This window comes from Lepidothrix coronata, unplaced genomic scaffold (assembly GCF_001604755.1).
Source record: "Lepidothrix coronata isolate B3197 unplaced genomic scaffold, Lepidothrix_coronata-1.0 Scaffold5, whole genome shotgun sequence".
Classification (NCBI taxonomy): domain Eukaryota; kingdom Metazoa; phylum Chordata; class Aves; order Passeriformes; family Pipridae; genus Lepidothrix; species Lepidothrix coronata.
In genome coordinates, this window is record NW_016690185.1 from 10,417,627 (window position 1) to 10,445,094 (window position 27,468).

General features: G+C 36.4%; 1 protein-coding gene across 1 annotated transcript; it reads right to left on the reverse strand.

Moving 5' to 3' along the window:
* Positions 1 to 1,911: 1,911 nt before the first annotated feature.
* LOC108503488 (vesicular inhibitory amino acid transporter-like) lies at positions 1,912 to 27,468 on the reverse strand. Its single transcript, XM_017827454.1, has 2 exons — positions 27,169 to 27,468; positions 1,912 to 3,063 (listed from the first exon to the last, which is right to left on the reverse strand). Exons 1-2 carry the CDS (start codon positions 27,466 to 27,468, stop codon positions 1,912 to 1,914), a joined length of 1,452 nt encoding a protein of 483 aa, XP_017682943.1.

Consider the following 27,468-nt stretch of genomic DNA (forward strand, 5'->3'; position numbering starts at 1 on the left):
TTCCCTTTTTTTTTTTTTTGAGAGAGAGTTTTTGAGCAAAGTAACTGAAAGAATCTTTGCAAAACTCTTTGGACAACCTCCCTCTGTCCTCAGAGATTTATACAGGATAAATAGAACAAATAGTGTCTCTGCATGTTTGTTTATCTATGAAGCTTCACCACACAAAAAGCAATGATACCCTTCGATTACTATCATCCAAGTAATAATATCCTTCTGACTGCATCATAGGAGTAATAATAAGCTTTCAACTATTTCAATGAGTAATGTATTTTTGACATTTTACATAAAAATAAAAAGTCTCTTTAGAAATACATACCTCCTATTTACTCTAGCACAAATTTTAATATCAATAAAATTGTTGTGGATTTGAATGTAGATTTGACCTGTTGTACAAAAGAAGTAATAAAATTCTAAGAGACTAGTTACTTCCACAGTTTTCTTCATAACATTAAGATTAGGCAATTAATCTGTTTTAATAAACTTTTTGTCACTATTCCACATGACAAGCATATATTAGCAGACAAGGAAGGAACAGGGTGACATACAAGGCTTTTCAAAACTCCTCTGTTTTGTTTAATTGGATGTTATTTATCATTCAGCAAATTAGCTTCGAGAGGAAACTGTTGCTCATACAGAACAGAAACATTAATACTAAGATACTGCATAGCAAGATAGTTTAGTTAAGCAGTTGCTCTTAGTCTGTTTATCATCCAGTCTTATGCTGACATGTAAGGACTTTTCCACATGACACAGTAGAAGGTTGTGTGAAATTGTTCATAACAAAAATACACACTTTCTTCTTCCAAATTTTTACTTTAATTACCTAATATAACAGAGATTTAGTGTAATAAGATAATATGTATTCATTAGAGCACTCTGATTGGATTGCTTCTTGTCATAATGTTTTATCATTAATGTAAAATACATTGCAATTTTGATATTTTCATTAAGCCAATATCTTTTAAATCCGAAGATCTACCAAATTGTAAAAGAAGTTAACTGTGTTACTGTTTATTGAGCTTGATTTACTCCATTGAGCTTTTAATAGAATCAGATAAAATACATAGATCAAAGAAATCTCCTGCTTAAGAGGATTAGTGATCTGCATGTTAACTTTTTCATGCTACCAGCGAGACTTCTTGTAACCCAACCAATACAACAAGTGCATTGCAGAGGTATGAATCTTCGGAGTTAGACTTGAAGAAATTCTGCAGTCACTGGCTATAGCTTATTTCAGAACAAGTTCTCTTTTCTGTGACTTTGAGCTGTTAGAACGCCCCTTTTACTGTGACTGCATTCCCATTTGAACTCATGATAAAAGCAGGCTTTCAAAGCTGTTCTAAACTGAGCTCTCTTTTTGCCTATTCATTTAAAAAACAAGTAGTAGAATTTGTCTTACATATAAAACAAAATTCACTGATTTGTTCTGTTCACATGTTGAATTGCATTCTGCCAGTAATGTGAAATGATATTTCATCCATTTGCAATAACAGTTCTCTGTAATTCGCTTCCTGTAAGCTAGTTTTGATAGCTTTGAGACTGAACAGCGTGTAACCCTATGAAGAATTCTGGTTCAATTGGTGGAATCAGTTGCAGTAGTAATTTTAGGATGTGCCTGTCATGTATGAATAAAACCATATAGTATTACTTTAAAATTATTTTCATGCTAAACCATCTGCAACATCATCTTTCTTCTCAAGATTTTAAAGAGGTCTAGTTTTGTACTTTTTTGGCTCTGAAGGTTATTTTCCAATTTGCTTAGAGGCACATACTTTTCCGGTTGAAGCCTTGATTCTGCAAATCTTTAAGCACATGCTTAGTTCTACCTAGTGACAAAATTTCTTGTATACTGACTAACAGAGTAAAAGGTATTAATAAGATTTGATCTTTATTTGTCTTTCAGGAAATCTTTTACACTCCTCCAAATACTTCAAGCAGCCCTTTTATTGAGCAAACTATGCCTGCGAGGCTACAAAGGAGGCCCAAAATAAAAACAGAGATATCTGCACATTTCTCTAAGAAGGACAGTTTTTTCCATTTAAGTTTTAAATGGAAGAGAGAAGGAAGGAGAAAAGTCATAGCAGCACCTGTTACACTGCCTGATAAACCCATCAACAGGGCAAAATGTGGTGTAAACATGGCCATCAGCAGAGTTAACAAGAGAAATGAGCCTCTTACACCCAGCGAAAGTAATAGAGATCTGTAATTGGAATGGTTGCCTTTAGAAATACAGGAATACACAATTTCTGTGGCTGCAAAAAAGGGCAAAGGGTAAGAAAGAAGAGCCTTGGTTAAGAGACATAAATTCACAAGTGTTTTAAGAAATGATGGCAGGTTGTCTGTAATAACTTCCTTTGTTTCTTCACCCCAGGTCAAGAAAGCAGTCAGTGCAAAGGTTGTTTTCAAGACACAGGCAAAAAAGTGAGTCCAATTCAGCATACACCTAAATTCCTCTGGGTTTTTCATGTTACCTTCAAGTGTGGGAAGAAATATTTGTGAAGTGTAACTGAAAATAATCACTCCTACAGAGACCAAGAAGTCCTCAAACTCAATGGAGAGTCTGAATTTTGCCCAGGACCACTGGTGTATTTGTGTAAGACAGTAAGATATCACTACAAGGATGATAACAAAGTGAACCAAGGAGCAAAGCTGGCTGAGTTTGGAAACAATTTTGAGAGTTCTGATAAATACACAAGGTAACAGAGTAACAAATGCAATTACAGACCAAGTTTTCTCAGTCAGTGCTATGTATGGAAAACTCTGTGACAGCAAGTTCCCACTAACAATCAGATACAAAATACATGTCATGATCAGTTCCACCACTTGGGTCACATTGACAATTATGCCACCTAGTTTGGGAGATAGCTTTTTGGAGCAGGCATTTGCAATATCTTCATACGTGTCTCTCACTCTTACCAGTTGCCCATCTTCATTTTCTTCATACAAGCAAACAATTAGAATTTTGCCTGTGTAACAGCATAATGCTGCAGCCAAGACAATAAGAAGTAGGCCACTGTATCCACTGTGGAGGAGAGCATACGGCAATCCTAGGACAAATATTCCCTGAAAATGAAAAAGGGAAAGAAAAGATAGCACATAGTCACATAGTTCCTGAGGCAAAATGTTTACTAGAAGCTGCACTCCCAAACTTCTCCTCCATTGAACATTGTTTTCACCTAGCTGCATGCTGTAAGTACTGCTACATTCAGCTAAGTAACAATCATGAGAAATGTGTTTATTTATGAGAAATGAAATTATCAGCAAAAATAACTGCTTCTATCAAAGCACACGTAACGATAAGCTGGGAAAAAGAGAATGTGACTGAATGATAGAGTCAGGTTTCCAGTTAATATTTAATGCTGATGTGATTAGAAGCACATTTAAAAAGGTTCATAGTTAGTTATTCAGTCAACATACATACTAACGAAACAGGTTCAATATCAGTAAAATTAAACACCTGTAGCATCATCTGTGCGAGTTTCATTCCAATTAAAAATAGCAGTGTAGATAGATCCAGTAAGGACAGTTGTCTTTAGCCTAAAAGTTGTTAGCAGACCTCTGGAGAGAAAATGGCATTAGAGTGCCTCAGACTAAACTTGTGTTTCCTCTGCAGCTTCTGTTTTCCTCATGTGGCCTTTGCTCTTGCTAAGTCCACTGCTAAAGTGATTTTTCTCGAAGCTGAGATTCCAGACTTCTTCGTCTAGAAGTGTAAACTTCTTTGGATGTTTAAAAATACATGCAAGACATATAGACTTTTTTTTTTCTCTAAACAGTTTCTGAAAGGAACATAGTTTTACTTGTTTTATCCAGTGGGAAAAAAAAAACAACAACGTGGCATTCTAGTTTCGCAGAACACTGTGTGCATTTCTTTGTCTTTTTCTCCCTTTCTTCTCTGTATTAAAGGACAAATTACACTTTTATGTGGTTTTTTCCATCAGAATAAAACCCAAAAAAACCTTGAATGATAGTTACTGATAAAAAGATCCAGTTTAAGAAAGGTGACATTTCTCTTTTTATACTACAGAACTGAAATTAAGAAATGCACATTAATCACACTGGTCAGGCATTTTTGTTCATGACGACTGAAGGATAGTGAGGAAACAAAATACAATTAACTAGTTCTGCAGAAATTTTTGCTTCAGTATTTCTTACCACACCCATAACATGATGAAATCTGAGCATTTGTGCTCACATTTGCTATTCTGGTCTGACAGAAGGACTTGATTTGCATCAAACCCATCTAGACTCTATTTCTGACCAAACCTGAGCAACCCCATCTGCTCTGCAAAACCCTGACAGAAACAGATCTCCTCACAGAAGGGGGGACTCTTCTCTCACATATTGAGTGGACAGTGCTACTGACTGCAGCCAAAGTAGAAGAGGTGAGTTTAGTGGTCTACGTCTTAATTTCAGACTTTTCCATCTACAATCATGAGCACAAGGCTGAGTGGGGGACCAGAGTTTCAGGCATTTTTCTGCCTTTGGTATTTTCTATCAACTCTCTTAGATTTTATACCCATCAAACAGTTTCTGTGAAGGCAGTGTAGGAGCCCAGATCTGAGGGAGCTCATCAAGAAGGCGGGCACTTGTCTCAGCTTTGTAGGGCTTATACCTAGCACCCCACTTCTAAGTGATACAAGTACATCCACACCTGACCCATTAGGAGGACTCTGAAGAGAGGCAATTTTTCAAACACTAAATAATCATTAATGTATAAAAAAGTATTATCCTTCTCTTCCAGACACAAAATAGCAATCCTTTTCAGGCAGATTGTGAGATGAACACTAACCAGAAAAGAAAGATTTGAAGTCCTTGAATCAGAGCAGTGTTTCTTCTCTAAGTCAATGAGAAAAATGGAGTGCCCATCATATGAAAGAGCATCACTGCCTAATTTACCAGGCTTCACTCTAGATGCAGATATCTTCAGCTTTTAGCTGACTTAGAGCTGGAAAAATCATATTAAATATATGCCTTAGTAAATTTCACTTAAAAAGGTCTATGCCTTTATATTTTGAAATAGAAGTACTTCAGTTATTATTACTGATATAATAATAAAGTTATTGACTAGGTATTTTCTTCATTGTTTTCCATGACTTCATTTACAGCATTTGTTTTATGTAAGTCACATATGCTATTTCATTTAGAAGCTGGGATGTTCAGCTATGCAGCTTGTGGTATTTAGGCACCCAAATCTCTCTGCTCAATGTCTTAGCTACATTCTAATACAGGTCTCATGACCCAATTAGCTTGAAGTGTAATTAGCATTTCTTTTGTACATGAACTTCACAGAATTGTCCAAAATCGTACCATTTCTACCATCTAACAGTCTACTTTCATAAAAAGATAAGATATCTGGATATTTCCAGACTGCAGGTAGCACATATGTAACAGCAGCTTTTGATATGCCATTTTTAATCATGGCTTTCACTGACTGGCAAGTTAGATAGCTGCCTAAAGAACTGAATTTGGTTTCTTTCCTATGAAAACAATCCTTGGGGAAGATTGACATAACAGATAGATTTTAAAAGCATCACAAATAAACCAAGTCTATGAAAAAATCAGGAAGATAAAACCATAGAGTCATCTTCCATATTAACATAAGAACAATGATGTTTTCTCAGTTCCTTGCAGTCTGTATAAAGCTTATCTCATTTGTTCGATACTCACAGCATTATTATTTTGCTGCTTAACCTGCAACTGGGACTTAAAATGGTATCTGCTGACCCAAAGGGTCACTGTATAATTAAACTGCAGGTAAGTGTCAGCATGGGCCTTACCCACACAATGGCTTCTCCCCTGCTGAATTTAGTCTATTAACATTTATACAACTAGTCTCAACCTAAACCAAACCAGAAGACTTTGAGAGAGGTTATTGCTTTAGACAGTCATTTACAGTCCTGACCACAGGTGTCTGCTTTTCCATGCTTAATTGTTAATTTAATCAGAGCATAACATAATTCCAAATTTTAACATCTCCTTGCCGTAGTTCATATCAAATAATTTAATTCAGTATCTAACACAGACCACAGGATGATAGTGGGGGGTTTGGGGCTGATTTTTTTTTTTCATCTTGTGAATTCAGACCTTATTAAACAAACCCATTTTTGTCTCTATATACTCCACCTTAAAATTATGTATCAGTGGTTGTCAGTTTCAAGTTTAGACTTTAGTATTTACAAATTGGACATTTCTACAGAAATTGTAAGCTTCTGACATCTTTGATGTCTATTTCCCAGAGTGTGTAAACTTCAGCTCTCAATTACTAATAGAAAGCAAACATTGTGGACATAACTGATTTTGCAGCTTTTTGGATATAGAGCATGGTTAGTTGAGAGAAATGGGAGAACATTGAATATGCCAATGCAGTAAGTATATATGTGGTGAAATGACAGTGTTTTTCCTGACTTGTCAGAAATGGTTTCTCCATTTAATAATGAGGAGAAGAAGAAGGAGGAGAAGGAAAAGAAGAAAGAAGAAAGAAGAAAAGAAAGAAGAAAGAAGAAAAGAAAGAAGAAAGAAGAAAGAAGAAAGAAGAAAGAAGAAAGAAGAAAGAAGAAAGAAGAAAAGAAAGAAGAAAGAAGAAAAGAAAGAAGAAAGAAGAAAGATCAAAGAAGAAAGAAGAAAGAAGGAAGAAGAAAGAAGGAAGAAGAGAGAAGAGAGAAGAGAGAAGAGAGAAGAGAGAAGAGAGAAGGAAGAAGAGAGAAGAGAGAAGGAAGAAGAAGAAAGAGAAGAAGAAGAAAGAAGGAAGAAGAGGAAGAAGGAGAAGAAGAAGAAAGAAGGAAGAAGAAGAAGAAGTTGTTGTTGTTTCATGTATCAGCACATTGGCAAATTTCTACAAAATAGCCAAAAATGTTAGTGATGGCCACAAGAACTCAAAGAAGAAAAGTCACACTGTCAGACTTCAAAACTCAGTTTTTATTTGCTCTCCTGTTCTTACCTTTCCAAAAGCAATACTTTCTGTTAGGAAAATTTTCTGAACATTGCCAAGTTTGAATAGCTTAGTTTAGAAAAAGATATCATTAGTAAATTCTTATTTTGCTGTCAATGTAATATACCAGGTACAGGTATCAATCTGTATTCTCTGGTTTGCGGCTCCTCAGCAACCTTAGAGCATTGCTTAAAGTGACTTGCAGATGAGGAAAATTCCTCCTCCATAGAGAAATGCTTTCGTGAATGTTGCTGAAAGTGGCTGTTGTGCCCCTCTCATGGGAAGTGAGTGCACACAGAATGCAGACAGAGCATGATGGTATTTCACTGATTCCTTGCTAGTGGAAGAGGGACTCAGGTAATTCCTGTACCATTTGTCAATGCACATTGGGTCCAGTCTGGCCCCAGGACTTACTCTTACTGAGTCTTCTGATCCTGTGTTATGTCCAAATTATGGCATAGACAGCCTAAGAAGTGAGGCATCACTTAAAAATGAGCAGCAAAAGGAACTAAATTGCTCTAAATTGTTCCCTAAATTGCCTCTCAGCTTTTAGTTTCAGCGGTTCTGTCTGGAAAGTGTTCCTGTCCGAGCAGTTTTATTTCCAACTGTTCTAGAGCAAAGTCAAATACATTACCTCTAAATATGCTGCCTTAAGGTCATCTGTTTAGAAAATAGAATAGCATAGGGAAAAAGCACCAACATATCTGGGGACAGAGGAGGTGAACTTCTTGAAACAGTCCTCTGTCACTGAGCAGCTTGAGCGGTTGTGTTATTTGCCAGCACTCCCTCCACCCAGTATAGGAAAGGAACCCAAATTCTCCCCCTAGACTGTGGATGGAAGTGGACTATTCTTTGTCAATGAGCAAATATGTGTCTAGGTAGGGGTCCTTGTCAAACACCCAAAGCAGACTTAGTCATGGGCAGCCGGGCCAAGGAAGGACTGAGGGCTCAACTAACAAGGATAAGAGTGGAAAGGGCATGTAAGAAAATATCAGGCTCAGACAGCAACTATCTATTCACCTTGTCAGAATATCCCCAAGAGGAAGCATCCAAGTATGATAAGTACCACCAGGAATCACCAATCCACCTACAATACAAAACAACAAGCAGAATAGGATTTCCAAATTACATCTGCGCATTAAAATAAATATTTTGTTGATGGTTTGACTAAAATATTTATACTACATGTGTGTATTTCCCATACCAGCAAGACTGGCTGCTTATTTAAAAATACCTGACATCTGGATCAGTGCTGAATGCAAAAAATGGGCATTCTGCTATCATACCTCTATCATACTCCTTCACCTCAGGGCAAGCACCTCCCCAAGGAATAAAATGAATTTAGAAAAATGATAAATGAGCACAGCCAAGCACTCTGAGAAAAATATAAAAAAAAATGGAAATTCAGTTTTAAGACTTTTTAGTCCCAAGTAAAATATTTCACGTTATAAATTGTTTTAACCTGAAATATGACATTTTGAAAAAAAACCCCAAACAAATTAAAAGGTAATTAAAAAGTAAAGAAGATCAAATCACAGTCAGAGTTGAGGCATGCCAAAAGACCATGAAATAAAATGTAGTGAAAAGCAATGTTAAAAAAAAAAAAAGAGAGAGAGAAAATTATTTCATCTTAAGACTTAATCATATTGAAAAATAAATTAAGAAGTGAAGAAGAATTTAACTGAAAATTATTCAGTTTGTACAACTCTCCTATATATAGAATGCATGCTGATACGCCAGACTGCCAAATTAGCTCTGACTGACTTTCTCACCATCTGTAGTTACTCCGGTGGAGTGGTTAATTTAGGTCTAGCTATTTTCCCCAACTATGCATTTGATTCCTTGCCATGAACATGGCTTAGACATGGAAACTACACTGGAAAGCATTCTTCATAAATCTTGTTGGAAGAGTAGGGAGATAAAATCAAGAACCCTGTTTTTCAGTACAATTCCATGAAGTATTTAATTATGTTGTTTAACATTTGTTGCTGTTTAAAATAAATAATTTTCCCAAATAGATGCAAGCCTGTGTTGCTGTGGTATTTATACAAAGAAACAATTTTATAAGTACAAAATTACAAACATAGCAAATCCCTTAATCTTATGCCATGATAACAGAGATGCTTGCTGACCTGCATGGTCTTTTTCATTTCTTAACCACCACTGTGATCATCAGTGATTTTGTATCTTTTTCCAAATCACTGTTGACTACACTGAATAATACTGGACCAGCTGCCATTTATTCTACTAGATAACCTCCTAACCCTACTAGAAACTCATTCCTTTGACAATAGATCCACACTGACAGTTACTTTTATGGAACCTGTCACTTAGGCAGTTGCTAATCCATTCAAGATGTACTGTATTGTTGCTTTAATTTTTAAATCAGCATGTTGTGTATTAAAGTGTCAAAATTCCTTTTAGAAGTGTAAATATATTATTTATCTTTCACTGCCTAAATTATAATGTCATAAAAAGATTATATGAAGTGTGTTTAATACTGACTGTAAGGACTCTTCCTCCAAAACATTATGATTGACACTAATTATATTTCTAGCTTTTTATGCTCTATCAATTAAAACCTGTATTAACAATTACATTCTTTTTCTCAGCATTCTTGCCAGTTTTCACTAGTCAGTATTTATATGGCTTTTAAAATATTGAGATGATATTCACAAACTTTTGAAAATTCCACTTGTGATAGCAATTGAATAAGAATATTACCAGGTCAGATAGACGTTTTGTTATGTCTCCCAGGTGAAAACTTGCTGGGCATTCTGCTTTCAAAATACTATTGAGATACATTTTAACATCCATTTTAAATAACAGCTATGGTTATGTCATAGTTAATTGTCTAAGTCTAAACTTGGAAAAATTAGGCATCTCAATTTATATGTAATTCACACCTGTCTTAAGATAGGCCATTAATAGAGCTGAGACGAATTTCCTTTCAGAAATGTCCATTTCTCTTGCTGGGCATACAATGTGTGTCCACACAATGGAATGTGCACACACAGCACAGGAATTCAGGCATAACTTTTTAATGTCTGATGGAGAATAGCATGACATCTGTCTGGAAAAATTACAAAATGGCACCCTCTTCTCCTGTGCTATGAGCACATTCTCCTGGTTCTTTACAGGAACAACATACGAATATACGAACAGCTGCATCTCTTTTTCAGTTAAGAACAGTTTTAGAACCTTCATCTACTGCTGGAAAAGCAGAAAATCAATGTAGCAAAATTCAGTGAGATATCTCAGAGAAGATGAAGGTGGTCTTACACTAGAAAATCTGTAAGTTAACTTTGCACATTCTCACATCCACATACTCTAGGGTTTTTGTCTCAGTGGCTTGGCCAGGATCGTTTGTGTGCAATAAGAGGTGTCGTCAGTCCAGTGCTCACTATGTCTCTGGTGTTCATCTTGGCTAATGATGACAAATGGATTTTTTTATTTACCTTCTATACTCTTCTGGAATGGATGCAGTTTTGGATATTTTGCCTCATTATTTTGTCTCATCTCTCATAAATATTAGGCAAAATTCCTGACTTTCTCAGTGGTGTTGTTTATCTTATCTTCATGTTTTATAAACACTGTCCTCTACTTCATTCCCTTAACACTTATCTATAGGTGAGTTTTTCTAACTCTTCATTTGAATGAAATCACTTATATGGTGCTCTGTAGCAGTTAACTCGCACCTTCCCTTTTAACTTCGTCCTACTGTTTCTGCTGGTGCTTTTAGATGAGCATACACAGTCACATACACAGACACACACTTCCATTTATACTTAATTGTTACCATGGTTAGTATTTCTGTTTAAAATTTTTAGACTAAACATAGTCTTTTTTTTTCTAATTCTTTAAAATTTTTTTCTTATAGTTCGAATTCCTGAGAGATGCACTTTCCTCCTAGCGCCTTTGCATTCTCTTTTCTACCAGACCTTATTTATGATTTACTATTATTACTCTCACCTTTTGTTTCTCCCTTTTATACATATACATATATATATATTTAATTTTAATTGCTACATTTACTTCACTCCTGAAGTAGGAGGGGGTTTTAAAACATTTATATACTCTTTCGTAGTTGTGAGATGTTGCTTTTGAACATGTCATAAATTCTTGCTAAACTTTAAAATTGCTTTCACAATTGGCTATCTGTGCTTATTCTTTCTAATAAATTATCTCTCATAATTTTCTCCAGGTTTGAAAAATTCACTCTTTAGAAGTACCAAATATATATACTACTGTCCTCTGTTTTCCCATAATGAATGTAATTAGATTCTCCAATTCATTCATCTTTATTCAACATAATGAGGCTCAAAGTTGAATTACCTTATGCTAGGTTCAATACCTTTTGTGTCAGATAATTATAATCTATAATTTTTAGAAACTTCAGTGATGTTTTACAACATACTGCATACAACGCCCAGCATAGGTCTTTAAAACTGGAGTTGCCAAGGACAATACAATTTTTCTCTTCAGACAACAGCTCTAACACAGATAATTAGCCGTCTAACATGGAGTGCCACCCTCATTTCTTTTGCCTACTCTTTTTTGTAAATATGCTTTATCTAATTATTTTTAAACTTCACCATATATTTGCAATATCAGTAACATCCTATTTCTTCTCAGCAGTAAGAATTTCCATTTCCCTAGGAGGTTACCCAAACTCCTGGCAGTGCTCTGCAGATGTCAGGAAAAGAATTCATCTACTTTCCCACTCACTTTGCAGTTTGTTCATAGCTCAGCTGAGTTTGAATTCAAAAATACTACAAGCTGTTCTGTGGAAAACTTCAAATATTGTCTCTGGCCTGTATGACCTTAGCAGCAGATCCATTTCCTCTAATATCAGCAAAAAAATCTTCCTTTAAGTTCAGGTATGCTTGAATTAGACCCCAGCAATCTTGTTTTTCCTGATTTTTCTCATTCTTTCTCTCTGCCAGTGCCAATCCTGTTTCAGCTGCAGGGAGGATGGCGACTAAGGTGTTTATTCTGTGATTAATGCCTTCATTCACCTCATACACTGACAGAAACTTTAGAAGTGTTTACCTGTCAATCCTTCAGATACCAGAAGCAGATGATAAGGCAGATAGACTGCTCAGGAGGTACTGTGATAAGAGAAGCAAGTAAAGAAGCTGCATGGTCTGCACTGCAAAATGTATGTCTCCATTTGACTCACAGAAACCACTGATTTCATTCTACTTTTAGTGGCCAGATTAGTCCTAAGGATCTCCTAAAACTTAGGAAAGTGAAAAGAGCAAAGTAACTGTCTCACAAAAAAAAAAAAAAAGGAATTACTTCTATTGAGTGTGACAGCTGATCTCATTGGCTTTGCTATTGGTTTAAATATTTGTTCCAAAACCAAAATAATATGCTCAATGCTTAATTCTGAATGGTTCAATGGGAAATGTTAGTTTGCATAAATCCAGAGCTATCTGCAAAAATGCACTGAATCATACCAAGAAAATCTCCCAAGCAAATTACCTTTTAAGAAAACATTATTTTTCTTGGTCCCAAAGGAGAAAGCAGGCTTTCATAAAAGAATGAGGGCGTTTTATTATGTGTTTTGCAGCTGAGAGGAAAGAGAGAAGGAAAAAGCAAGGCAGTTTAAACTAAAACAAACATTATTCTAAAAGTGGCAAACAACATGGACTTCTGGCTGCTTACCCATTTCTCTCATTATAGCTCATCACAGACTGTCAGGTTTTCACCTGAAGGCAGGCAAGCACTCAAAACTTCCAATACAAGAACATGAGAGTGAGTTCCCATGAAAATATGGTCAAAAGAACTTGGAGGCAGAGGATGGACTTTGGGAGACTAGAATCAAAGCAAAGCAGTGGGGAGCCAAAGAATTTCCTTTGAGTGTGCACTTAAATAACAAAAGGAGGAGTTAAAGTGCATAGAAAATTCTAACTGAGGCTGGGGGAAAGCATTGTTAGGAGTTCTTAAATGTGGTCAAAATACAGTTCTTGTCACTTTTAAGAAGTAATGATGAAGAGGAAATGGAAGAAAACAACCCCATACTACAAAGATCTTTGCATTGGAAAAAACCTTATGCACCCCTGAGAGTTGAAAATGAATCCAGGTTACATCTTCTAGAAGCTGAGTTATATTTTCTGAACACTGGTATAGGATTTGTCATGCAGAATAGAAGGTGACTGAATCCTCCCCTGGTTAATATTACCCTGTTCTTTCCTCAGCACAGACCTAACCACCAATTTTAGGCGGACTCTTACTCAAGCTATAATGACTCCCAGAGTTCAGTGTATAAAGGAAAAATTTGTCTTAGAGTACTGCCTGGAGAGAATATAGTCTCTCTGGATGAGAGACATAAATAGTGATATACTTACTATTTGTTTGGTCTTCAGGAATCGGTAAACTAAAACAGAGTATCATATTATATTCTTCTGAAATATGTGAAAAAAGCTGTTGTCTGACAATTAGGCTGGTTATAGACAACAAATTTCTACTGCTTTTCCTCTCTTAACCTCAGTTAAACTTCAGTGGCACCCCTGGAGGCTTCTACCTTCAGGATAAAAGAAGTAGCAAGTGATTTTACTATCTGATGATTCATCATGGAGAAATACAGATAAAGGTGATGTTGCAAATGAATGCCTATAATGGAGGTGTCTCTCTCCTATAATGACATAAGAGATCACATCATTCTTAAAGTTCAACAAGGTAGAATAATTCCCCTATTTCCAAGTAGATTAGACAAACATTCCCAAATGTGCATAATTAGTAAGAAACAGAAAATACAAAGATCAGAAAAGAAATGTGACTGAGTTTTATGGCATGCTCTGGACTCTTATCAGAAAAGCAAACTTAGGTAAGATCTCCTTTTTAAAAAATAAATAAATTTTGAATATGGTTATGCATTGTGCAACCAGGCATATGGCATATAGAATGCATGTCAAAAATGTCTTTTTAAGGTTTCTAGATGTAAAATACTTGAAGTATTACTACTTGAGGAGGTATTTCTTGTTCTGCTTGTACAGCCTGTGACACAATGGTTCTCGACCTCTACCTGGCCTATAAAAAAAAAGTACTGGAGTTATAAAATAAGCAATACTCCTTTTCTGTAGTGATTTTTTGTTTGTTTGTTTTATTTTCCTCTTCTTATTTTTTTTTAATTTTTTTTATTAGTCTGCATTTCCCCTGGAAAGACTCAAAGATGTTGTCTGGAAACAACAGGTGAGGGAACAAACCGGGGATCTTGATTATCCTTGACCTTTGACAAAGACCTCAGGTTTATTCTTTACTTTTAGATAGAAAAGCTGTCTGATCAAGATAAAAACACTTCTTTCATTATTAAAACAAAGTTAGCTAAGTAATGGCTGTAAAAGTTTGTATATTTAAAAAACTTCCCATCTTTATTGGATCTCTCCTGGTTGTTTACTTTGATGTTGGGAGCTGTAGTGATTTCATACTTGAGCAATTTATTTCAAGACTGCATTTAGTTTCTGTTCCTTTCTCCTAAATAGCTTTCATTTTTCACATTCAAATTTTTAGGTGAAATCAAAAATTATTCATGGGGTGAAATTAATGAATTTTAAGCAAAAACTCAGCTGGCTAGAAGTGAAGTTACTAAACTAACTACTTTTTTTGCTCTCAAGGAAATGATTCCTTCCTAGCATCTATGAATTGGGTTAATTTCACCCAACGTTTTCTGTCTAAAATGGACATTCAATGAATGAGTACCCATAGTAGCTGAAAAGACACACATGAAAAATCTACCTTGCTTTGACGTACCCTTACGAGGAATGGTATTCCTAACTTCTCCTATCTAAATATAGCAAAAAATAAAGCTAATCTGGTAACTCTGGAAAGGATGGATAGAAATAAGGATCACCAAATGATTACTCATTCCAACAGCATAGGATATTTGTTTCAGGATTTGTGAATCTCCCTTAGAGATGCTTGTCTCTCTCTCTGTCATCTGTAGAGTCAGGTGAATTCCTTTAAAGGCCATGAGACTGTGAGTGCCTTGAAAGAGCGAAGGAAAAGCAAGAAGGTGGATAATTTGAGAATATGACTGCACCAGGGGAAGCAGGAACAGGGGAAAAAAGGTGTCATTAGGTAAACTGAAGATCTTTAAAACATGAGGTTGTGACCTATAAGAGATAGAAACAAGGGGTAAGAGAATATAATGGGCAAGAGTCTGTGAGGAAAAATTACTAGATATGAGACATACCTAACTATAAGCATAAGACAGGAACAAGTAGAAAGCTAGAGGGAAAGTATGTGTTATGCAGCTGATTATCCTTTCTGATCAGGAAAGGAATCCTTCAGGGGTGGAATGGCAGATCCTCACAACTTAGGAGAGAGTAAAGAGTCTCTAAAATCGCAACCAAACAGCAGAAGGAAGCCTACAGTTTTGTGCAGGTATTTTATTTTTAACTTGAGATGACAACAACAAAAAATACAAAAGAAAGAGCTCAGAGAGCAGCTGGCTTCCCAGAAAAAGTGAAAAAAAGTCAGCAGGCAAGTAAAGGCAACGAGAGCTGGAGTGGAGAACTCATTTTAAACTCCAGATCCCAATTAAAGCTTAGAAGATTTTCAAGTCCCTTAAGGGAAGGTGGCTGAGGAGATGTCATTTGGAGTTGCAGAAATCATGCAGACAATGAGACAAAAGAACAGATTCAAATTGTAGTGAGATAGAATAAATCTCAGTGCCAACTTATTAAGTTACAGTAAACGGAGAGAATTAACAGTCACTATAACAACAAAAAAAGATAATTTCCAATAAAAAAAGAAACAACTTTCTTATAAAAAAATAAGATATATTGATTGTATCTATGTGGCATATCATTCTTATCCTCATATTGACATTTTTTCAAACTTAAGTAGGATTATTAATAATTTCTGAAATACCTGGATTTAGTTTGAAATAATCAAATTAGAATGGGTTTTAAAACTAAAAAAAAGTTCTCTGCTTATCAGGGAGGAATTAGCCTGAATTAAACATGATTCTGGAGGGGAAAATGGCAATAAAAAGCCTATCATGAATGGAAATACCCATGTAGAGTAAAGGAAAAGGCTGAAACTCCCTCTGCTATCAATAACATAAAAAAGCAAAACTATTTGTTCTAGAGATTACAAAACATAATCTATTGGTGCTGCCATTTGTGTCAATTCAAGAACTGGACAGAGAGAAATTGATATAGATAGTGGAATATGTGCATATGAGCTGCAGTGAACGTTTCTTCACTTTGACTCATGTTTACGTTTTTGTGAAGTAAATATTAAATTTAATTTTTTTGTTAGCTATTTAGTAACACAGTATTGGACATATGGCAAAACTAGTGCCATTGGCCACGAATACAGATAAACATTGTCTTCCAAGAAACATGGTGTGTGTGAGGAGGGAGAATCCATGCAAATAGAAGACAATTTTGTTTAGCTTTAGGGGTAAAATGTTCTACACAGCTTACTGTGCTAAAACTAGGTTACAATATATCATCTTCAGTACTGCGTATAATCAGCGTTTAGGGCTTTTTATTTTCTCAAATAGCTCCATTTGCTCATTCAGACAGAGCTTGTACCGCTTCAGCAAATCTTCTGCTGTCAGGAATTACACACACTGAAGTAAACTGTAGATTAACCATCTATGGATTGTGTGGAAAAAAGTTTACCATACAGAAAATCTGCTAGAGAAATATTACTATTTCTGATTCTACAAGTATATTATAATAATTCAGATGTCCTTTACTTTCAGCATTAAATTCTCATAAACACTTGCAAATGCTGAGCTTGTCAATTTTTATTCCTTGATGAACTCTAAGACTCACTCTTTCGCTTCATAAAAAAATGAGCTCCCTTCTGAAAATTTGCTAATAGAAGTGAAGGAAGCTTAGAAAAAAATAGGAAAGGAATACCATCTGACAAAATATTTTACTTTCTGCTGCCTGTCACTCTGTTCTTGCTGTCTTGGGAGGAATGTTATCCTGGGAGGAGTTATATGTCTATGGCTTATTAAAGCAAATTCGCTGAAGTTACATACCTCATAAGTTGAAGAATAGGGACAGAAAGAATATTTTTAGAAAGAATGTTTTCCAGTAGTGATAGCTGGTCATTGGCAGGGCTATAGACAGGAACAAGTGTACAAATTATCTCAGCCACAGAAAGATGGGAAATAATTATAATAGGCAAATTGGGCTTTGTTTTGAAAAGTATCTGTCAAACCTAATATCACAACAATGAAGTAGCCAAATATAATAGATACAGAAATTCAAAGTTGTCTGATAAGTGTATTTAAATACTGTGTGACCTGCTATGAATTAAAAAAAAAAAAAGAAAAAAAAAAGAAGAAGAAATGACATCATCTGTTTTAATTCATCTTGTTGAAAATGCTCTCAGGGATTCATGACACCAAAATTATGGTAGAATAATTTCATTTTAGTACAGTGGGAAAGTACATCAGCTATTCCCCTCACGTGAGGGAGCCAGAGATCCTTGTTCTGCAACAAGTCGTGGTGCATTGTGTTATCCCATGGAATAAAGTGATTATGGCTTTCAAGCAGCTAACAATTTTTGATCATTTGTTTTTGGTAACATTTGTTGTTTCAAAGGGTATAATTTTCATAATGCCACTATCCATTTATCTTTGATATCATGGTTTTGTCATTCTCTTTCTTGACCATCCGGATTTTTAAGATGGAATGCCCATTTTAAAGGCTGAATATTCTAACAGTACTCTTATCACATTTGTTTGCCAATTTGTCTTGTGCTCAGCCCCTACAGTAGGTCTCAACAGCAAGGAGAATCCATTCTATAAAGAGAAAAGGGAGGAAACTGAATCAAATATCAAGCTGACTTATTGCAGGCTATGTTTAAACAATCATTATTTTGTAAAGAGTTTCTGTAAAATGGAAAACATTTAGAGACCTACTTTCAAAACTGTTTTCATTATTGCAGCACCTGAAAGTCCTTGAATGGAATCCCATTGTGCAAAGCACTGTGCAAACAAAGCACAGAGAGATGGCCTCTTCTCCAAAGAATTTAAAATCTAGGGGTAAGATAACAGGAAACAAATACAGGCAAAAAGGGGAGTCAAGGAAACCTTGAGTCAATATCAGAAACTGAGTCGAGTGAGGAAAAAGCGGTTTCAATGTAGCTTATAATTATGCAGTTTTCATCAAAAGGATATTTCCAAGAGTATCAGAGGAATATCCTCATATAAATTCATAGGAATGCTTGTTAAATATTTAACAAATTGACAATAGGATTGTAACTGGAAGAAGAGAGATTGGAGTCAATAGATGCAGGAAAAAAAATGGTAGATTATTATAGAAAAGATGAGCAGCTTACATTAAGGTATGAAACTGCATCAATTTCCAGATGGGTATGCACAGGGTGAGCTTGGCAAAGTCAGGGAAAAGTGTGTTACTTGACCCAGAGGGGGAATCATTAGTGCTCAGATCAGAGTTTTAGCCTTGTGGATTAGTAAATGAGACTATGTATTAGTTTACAGTAAAAACTAGGTTTACAGCAAAAATAAGAGGGGGCTGGACATAGTCTCAGTGTAGGATTTAGAAAGAGGCTGACTGAAAGATGATGCCAGATAGTAGACCTTCATGGTAGAAAGGACAAGGATTTACACAGGCAGTGAAGGAATGTTGCTGTGGGCAGACACTGGATGGAAGACAAGGAGCTCTGTTTAGCTGCTTTGATAGACTGCTGAAAAGACAGACCAATATTTTTTGAGAGCAGCTGTGGGATCTAAATAAGATGTGAACTTGAACTGTCCAGGAAAACACACTCTGCTGCAGTCCCACACTCCCACGGATGGTGAAGGATGCAGTGTCTATCAGCTGTGTCTGTAGGAGACCCAAGAACCTGAGCCTGATGCAAGTGATGACCTCAGGGAGGAAGGTGAGAGGTAGACATTCAGGAGAGATTGCCAGCATTTGGTGTGTACCTGGTTACAAACAGCAGTACAGAACAGAGGAAGTTGATCACGACCATATGTATTAATTCATGCAGGACTTTTTCTTTCAAAAAATTATTGCAATTAAAATTAAAAATAGAGTGGTGTAGTGTGTGTACTTCTAAGTTATCTACATGCCAATGCAAAAGCTTTTTTTTAGACATTAACACCCCCAGAGCAGGCCATCTCCTGGGTGCTTTGAAGGTTTCCTAATGATGAAATGAAGAAAAAAAAAAGAGGTCTGGGAGCATGAGGGACAATGACCAGGTTTCTGTGGTGTTCATATATACCATTTATTTTAGATGTGCTGTGGGAGAAATGCAAATGGACACACCCTTTTTGGAAATATATGTTAATATGCACGTAAATCACACCTCTGTCACTTGACAGACTGTCAGTTAAGCTCTTGCAACACCACTGATAGTAGTTGGCCTTTCGAGAATGTTAGGGTTTTAAAGCTCTTGGATGGGGACACACTTAAGCTGACTGAGATATAAAATAGGTGATATATGACAGACTCCTCCAGGGCATCCACCCAAGGAGTTCTGTCAATGTTGGAGGCAGGTCCATGGAGTGCACCTTGCAGGTACAGGAGCAGGAAGCTGGACCTTTTGGGTCCTTTTCATCTCAAGGTCTTCTTTGATTCTATGATTGTATGTCCTCACTAAGGCTGTCTCTTGGCAGACTGAATTTGGCAGCATGCCAAAACAACTCACATATTCCAAAACACAAGTTCATGTTATTACTAGCTAGAACCACCTCTGTAAGGAGAAGAATTGAGCTGCCACACTACTGTATGCTTACTTGCTAGTTCTTTTGTCCTTTTACGTGCAGAAAATTTCTACTACCAGCTGCTTCATGTAGGAGGACTACAGCCTCACATCTATAAAACAGTTGTTCTAAAAGTTTAATAGTGGAAGATTTTCCAGGTGAAACAATTTTCAACTCATGACAACTGAACAATCAATGAGAAGTCCCCACTTATAAGAAACAGGCACTTGCAAATTCTCCAAGACTTTCCGGACCAGACTGTGACAAACTGAACATCAATACCAGCATAAGTATACTGTGTATTGCAGTGACTTAGCTACTGTTTCTAGGAATAAACTCAAGATACTATGATGGCTTTTAAATTTAGATACTGAAATATACAGCTTTCAAAAATTCTAGACAAGAAGAGTTTCAGCTAAAGTTGTTGGAAATGATAGATATTTGACTGCTAAAAATTAAGTGTCAAATAAATATTTTCTTGAAATGTAAGGTTATATGTAAGTTGAGGTTCTGAACAGAATTATTCATATTTCTTTAAGCCCACTAGTGCTTCTGGCTACTATTATCAAAAGAATGTAATATTAGACAGCCATGTCAGTAAAACTCAGGTGAAAAAAAAATTAAAGATATAAGATAAGGTATTGGTTAAGAATAAATATTTTAAAATATATATATCTTACACAGTATAATCAAGATATTCAGATTTAAGGCTGAGGTTGCATGTTAAATTCCATGGGTTTATTGAGCATTATACTTTAGAATGTTTCTCTCTCATCTCACATGAGATAATTATCTCACGTGGTAATTAGCTCAAAATATATCAATATAACAGATTATTTTATAAAGTATGTCAGTTTTAGCCAAACTACTGAGGCTATTAGAATCATTTATGAAGGAGAAACAGAGAGAGAGACACTTCCTGTAACTTTCCCGCAACTCATCTGTTAAGAGATGGAATTTCGAGCCCATGGTGTAGGTTAGCATAATCTAAGGACTGCTTTAACTTCTAAAAATATTTTAGTATGTAATTTTAACTCCTAGAAGGCTGTAAGAATTGCAATACTTTGATCTGTTACTTGTGTGACCCATGTACTTTTTTCTGGGATTCTCCATGAGCTATTATGGTGTTTTCTGAACCAATTGTCTGTATGTTGGGACCATCTGTATGTCCAAAGAATAATTTTTTGGAGTAGTTATGTTATATCACAGTTTCTATTTGAGGAAAAATCTGACACAGGGGCTATGGAAACCTGATTTGCCGTTCCTAACATTTTCATAACAGTTAGAGTAGAATATGCTGATGTAAATCCATTCAATGATCCCTCTGCCTGTTCATTGCCCAGATCATGTGATGAACAACATAAAATTCAAACCTGACGAAACAGCAACTTAAATCCCATGAGAAAAATCCAAATATTTCTTCTTGGAATAATTTTAGGTGAGCCACCTCTTTATGTTTAGGAGTTCTGGCTTCATAAGATTTTATAGTGTTTGCAGCTGACCAAGTGAAAAGCAGATTGATACAGTGCATTCTTTAATGAGATTTATGGGAGCAGCAGTTAGTTAACTCAAAATCAGTCGGCTGCACAGTACTTACATGCCAAATAAAGAGATTTCTGTGAAGTAGATATAGTTTTCTTGTTGCAGGATAACACATTTTGACAGAAAGCTTTTGTGATAAAAAGTAGGGTTGGGAAAAGAGAAGATATATATTCTTCATGCAGCCTTCTCTGTACTATATGGATATATGCACAAAAGTAAAGAAATTTACTGCATGGTCTAAGATGAAATAAAAGGTTATATAAAGTAGTGATGTATATCTGGAATTTTTTTCCCCTCAAGAGAAAATCAAAAGAGAAAATAAAGGCACAAACATTAGTTACAGAGTCTTCTTCCTTAAGAAGACTCCTTCTTCCTTCTTCTTTTATCAGTTGCATTGCATAATAGTGACATTCTATCATAGGAAAAACAGACCTGAATTTAGATGGTTCTAACCAGGTTTTTCTCTGGGTTGTGGCCATATGGGTTTCTGGTTGCAAACCCATTAAAAATAAATTTGGCCAGTACTGCAGGTGCATTTCAGCTAAAATTATAATATTTGGTATTTTTATGTGCACCACAATAGTCCTACTGTCTTGGAATTTTACTTTATGCTGTCATTTTTTGATGCTCCATTTGGCAACTTGTATTACTTGCTGGTCCTAGGTTAGATATCAGCGCTGGGCATCTCCCTTTAATTCACAGTACCACATCTTGATATAAAATGCAGAAGTTCATTTTCCTCCAATGTCTATAATTTAGTTCAGAATATGACGTCAGCTTCAATGTATATGACTTTAGCTTCAATATGAAATTCAAAGAAGTTACTGCTTGGTACACAAGAAAGGATTAACCTATGTTCTTATGTCTGGAAAATAAATACTTAAGATCAAGTACTGCAAAATCCAAGTGGTTATTTAGTTAAATGTGACTAAATTATTTAAGGTCGAGGATTATTCATACTGTTATACATCTAATGACCCACTTTATAAGCACGTACATATTTATATTTAGAAAATGCTTTCAATAAAGTTTAATGTGAGGGGTGTTTAGACACCTTTAAAAGATGTTTGCCTTTATATCTTTAGGGACATGTCTGCTAATTCTGATTCTCAGCATGAGTATGTTTTCCACTTAAGTATTTGAGAGTTGTGGATATTCAGCAAGAATTCTAAAGATTGGTCTATATTAGGGAGATGAAGGCAGGTAACTCAGAGGAAACATCATAGAGTAATAAATGTTAATTATGAGATATTTTCAAGTGAATCTCTTAGACTTACATAAATTAAAATGAACCGAATTGAAGTGCAGTATAGAAATACAGCTATAAAGGCACACAGTGAAGGACATGTGGATATTCAGTCCTTAAGTGGTGATTATTGAAGTGTTTAGTCTTTTCTAAATTAATGTCCAATATACAAAATATAAATATAATGATTACTACTGCAATAATTAGTAATTTATTACTGACACATTTTAAAATAATTATTAATACTACTAATTGAATTATGGTATTTCCTAGAAGCACTCACAATAGACAAGCACCATATTGTGTTATTCTGATCATGGAATTGTAAAATTCCCTCTTCTGCAGATATTTCTAATTTTTGTACAACTTAATTCTTTTAAAAATGCAGGACACGAAAGTTGGCAATATTAGGTATCAGAGGCATGGAATCAAACTGCCCATTCAGTATGATTTCACAGAATCACAGAATCATTTAGGTTGGAAAAGACCTTTAAGATCATCAAGTCCGACTTTAGACTAAGTGCCACATCCAGTCATTTCTCGAACACCTCCAAGGATTGTGACTCCAACACCCCACTGAACAGTCCATTCCAATGCTTAAAAACACTTTCCACAAAAAAATAGTTCCCGATGTCCAACATGAATCTCCCCTGCTTGAGGTTATGTCCTCTCATCCTGTCAGTAGTTGCCTGGGAGAAGAGACCAATCCCCACCTCAGTGCAACCTCCACTCAGACGGTTGTAGAGAGCAATAAGGTCTCCCCTGAGCCTCCTTTTTTCCAGGCTAAACAACCCCTGCTCCTCACAAGACATATGCTCCAGACCCTTTACCAGCTCTGTTGCCCTTCTCTGGACATGCTTCAGCACTTTGATATCCTTGTAGTGAAGGGACCAGAGCTGGACACAGCACTCAAGGTGCAGCCTCACCAGTGTCAAATACAGAGGGGCAGTCACTGTCCTGGTCCTGCTGGCCAAACTATTGCTGATACAGCCCAAGATGCCATTGGCCTTCTTGGCCATTTGGGCACACTGTTAGATCATGTTCAGCCAGCTGTCAACAAGCACCCCTAAGTAATTTTCTGCTGGGCTGCTTTCCAGCCAGATTTATCATATTTTACAAAATATCCAGGAGAAAATTGTGTAATTATATAAAACTGTATTTTAAAGATTGTACAGGTATTATAATGAATTGAAAGACATTTGGTGCTTTCTGGTAAAGTGTCTGACTTTTTTTCACTGTTAAACTTGTTTGTGCTTCTGAGACCTAAGTGGAGATTGACTCACAAATGTGAGTTATAAATTACATCTGAGATTAATATTATTTCACTTCTTGCCATTATTTCGCTTCCTCTCCCTCTGTTGTTTCTTGAACTCTGTCAGGTTTGGTGCTGTGACCACTTCCCTGGGGAGCCTGTTCCAGCACCCAACCACCCTCTGGGTGAAGAATCTTTTTCTAACATCCAGCCTAAACTTGCCCTGACACAACATCAGGCCATTCCCTTGGGTCCTGTCACTGGTCACCACACAGAAGAGGTCAGTGCCTGCCCCTCCTCTTCCCCTCACGAGGAAGTTGAAGACTGCAATGAGGTCTCCCCTCAGTCTCCTCTTCTCCAGGCTGAACGGAAGACCAAGTGCCCTCACCTGCTCATCATACAGCTTCCCCTCAAGGCCCTTCACCATCTTCATTGCCCTCCTTTGGACACTCTCTAAGAACTTAGTGTCTTTCTTATATTGCAGTGACCAAAACTGCACACAATATTCAAGGTGAGGCCACACCAGTGCAGAGCAGAGTGGGACAATCCCCTCCCTCGACTGGCTGGCGATGTTTTGCCTGATGCCCCCCAGTTGGCCCTCCTGGCTGCCAGGGCACTGCTGACTCATATTCAATTTGCTGTTGACTCCCAGGTCCCTTTCCATGGCACTGCTTTCCAATATCTCATTCCCCAGTCTGTATGAACACCCAGGATTGCCCCATCCCAGGTGTAGAATCCATCATTTTCCCTTGTTGAACTTCACATGGTTGGTGATTGCCCAGTCCTCTAATTTGTTGAAGTGTCTCTGCAGGGCCTCCCTGCCTTTGAGGGAATCAACAGCTTCTCCTAGTTTTGTGTCAACTGTGAACTTGCTTAGTCCAGCATCTATGTAATTTATGAAGATGTTGAAGAGCACAGGGCCTAAGATGAAGTCCTGTGGAACCCCACTAGTGACAGGTTACCAGTCTGACACTGTTTGCAAAAATCCTGCTATATGTGGCTGGCAAATAGTCTTTCTTTTCCTTTGGTTCTGCTGTGAAATGCTTTACCATTAGAATTTACCTTCTTCCTTGTTGCTGTTGCTTTGCTTATTCTATCCAGCACTACTGTACAAGTTATTACAAATATATTTTTTTTGCTTTTTGCTGCTACATACAAACAAATGCAACTTGCATCACTCTGCCAGATAATGCTGTACATTTTCCCATCAGAATTAACTCAGTTTTATGTTCTCTATCCTTACCCAGATTAACTGAACATAGGTTTTCATTTGCCTGTGCAGTGTTGGAATAAGAAACATGTTTCCTTGGAAACTTAAATGTCTGAAGCAATCATTTACACATAAAATATCTTCACCAGAAGCACACATTTTTGCAGTTCAAGTTGAGAACAAAATAAAAATATCTTCTTGTTTGTTTGCAAATATTTATATTTAAAGCACTATAAGAGAACACTTGCATTTGATTTCAGAGACCAAAGATCTAATCGTTCCCATAATAAATCTGGATTGTGAAATAATTTCACTTTTAGACTAATTGTATTCACCAGAATAACTGTTTAGAACACTTCAGAAATCCGCTGAAATGTTTACCTCTAATTGCTATGCAAAACACTTCTGTCCTTTCCTCTGGGTAGGGCAAAACAACTCATTTTAGCATAGACTGTCTTCGCCAGTCAAGAATGTTTGTATTGTTTTAATCATTCTGCTCACAACTCAGACTTTCTCTTCAAAGCTATTCATAAAAATTTCCTCAAACTGTTATTTTTTACTGACAGATGCCCATTCAATATTCTCTCCTCTCTCCTCTCCTGCCTTTCCCCTCCCCTTTCTCTGCTCTCTACCCCTGTTTCTAAACCAAATGCCTTGCTCCCAATCCCAGGTCTTGGGAAATGGAAAAATGCATAGAATCTATGTGTGCATAGATTCACATTTGAGGTTGCATATCCACACAGTTTAGCAATGTGTCATTAGGACACTTTGGTTGTACTACTAATGAAACTGCAGATCCCAGGCTTTACAGTTTTCAGCCTGCTCTCTTAATGATGATTTCTAAAATATTTGACCAAATGAGAGCAATGGTATGCACCACTCAGTATGCTGAGAGTTTTGACCAAGACCATAGTTACTGACTTGATTGGATAGTTTAGCTTGAATTTGCCCGCATTTTAAACAGGCAACTGTATCTTTGATTGTGTTTTTACACTGTTTTCAGTCTATTTTTTAACTGAAAACTATAATATTAATAATTAATAGTACTTGTGTACACAACAATATTCGGGATTTTTTGGGCACTTTGGGGTATTTACAGAGGCATTGTTCGGAAAGGAAAACAATGGGTGAGAGAACATGACTTGCCAAAAGGTCATACAGCAAACATTGACAAAATTGACTTCCAGAATGAAATCTTGGCTTCTGTGGAATCAAAGGCAAAACTCACAGAGAAAACAATGGGCTCTCATCCCAGACTCCTGTCCTGTCTAGATGCTGCTGAGGGAGACTGAAGATAAAATGTGTTACTAGAATGCAGTCGAGGTATTTTAGGACTTCACACTTTTATTCGCAGCTGAACACTTTCAGAGTATGATATGCTGCTGTACCCTGCTATTGCACTGGCTTTCATGTGGTGGTGCTCATGTTTGAAAATGCAGCAGGGTTAGAAATATGTCCTTTTTCTCCTCCTTTGCAGAGCTGAGGAATGAATTGGATATGTAAACAAATGTTCATCATCATAGTCAGACTTGTGTAATACCAGAAAGATTATTCTTCTATAATTAAAGTGACATAAAAAATTATTTAAGTAAAAGTTACTGGGACTAGATGTGTCTGTGGATACTGCTTTATTCTCATCATGTCACGCAGAATGTTAGTGGTAATGATAGAATTATGTAAGGAAATGAATCATGAAAAGTGAGAAGAAGATTCTGAAACATTCAGTGCTAAATTTAAGGATTCAGAAAGATACTCCACACATAATTCCACACAGAATGCTGGGACCAAATGTTTTCAGTCTATTCAACCTAACTATTTTCTTTAACATTGACAAGTATTATTACACTTCTTGTGCTTCGTGCTTCAATTTATTTCTAGTCAAACTTACATGTCAGTAAATTTATTTCTGACGTCAGTCTGGCACCATCCTCTTTTTATTAGATGTTTATCTCACACTTCTATCAAACATCTCTGTCACTGAATTCAAATATACTTATTAAAGATAATGCCTGCACTTCCAAAACAGGTGCAATCACCACCTTTTCAATTTCACAAAATTTAAACATTTTTTAAACTTTAGATAACATATGTATCATTTTCCCCTTTGGAACTCTTTTTTTCAGAGTGCTAATCTTATGCAGAAAGGTTCAAATATGTGAGTAATAAATTCATAGAAACCTTCCAGAATACTGCAAAATAATGGTGTAGCTAAGTAAAACAGAACAGGCTAAGTGATGATCATGTTTTTCAAATGATGAGTTTAATAAGTGGGGAAGTAAAAGGTTACCTGAATGGCGTTTGTTACATTCCATCCTGCTTCCCAGCTGGTGATCAGTTTGACCTGGGCATGTGGCAAGGGAGCTGGGAACATGTATTCTGGATCCTGGTGACAAACATCAAGCTCAAAGTTCAGGGGTCCATCTGGTTCCTCACTGTGAGCTCTGTTCAGTTCATCTCTTCTAGCAAAATTCACACGTTCTTCATCAGTGTCTAGGCAGCTGTCCAACCTCATAAGTCCCAAAAAGAGAGACGGTGTTTCCCTTAAGCAGTTGAAAAAAGATGAAAAAGTCTGCTTCAGGTGAGCCAT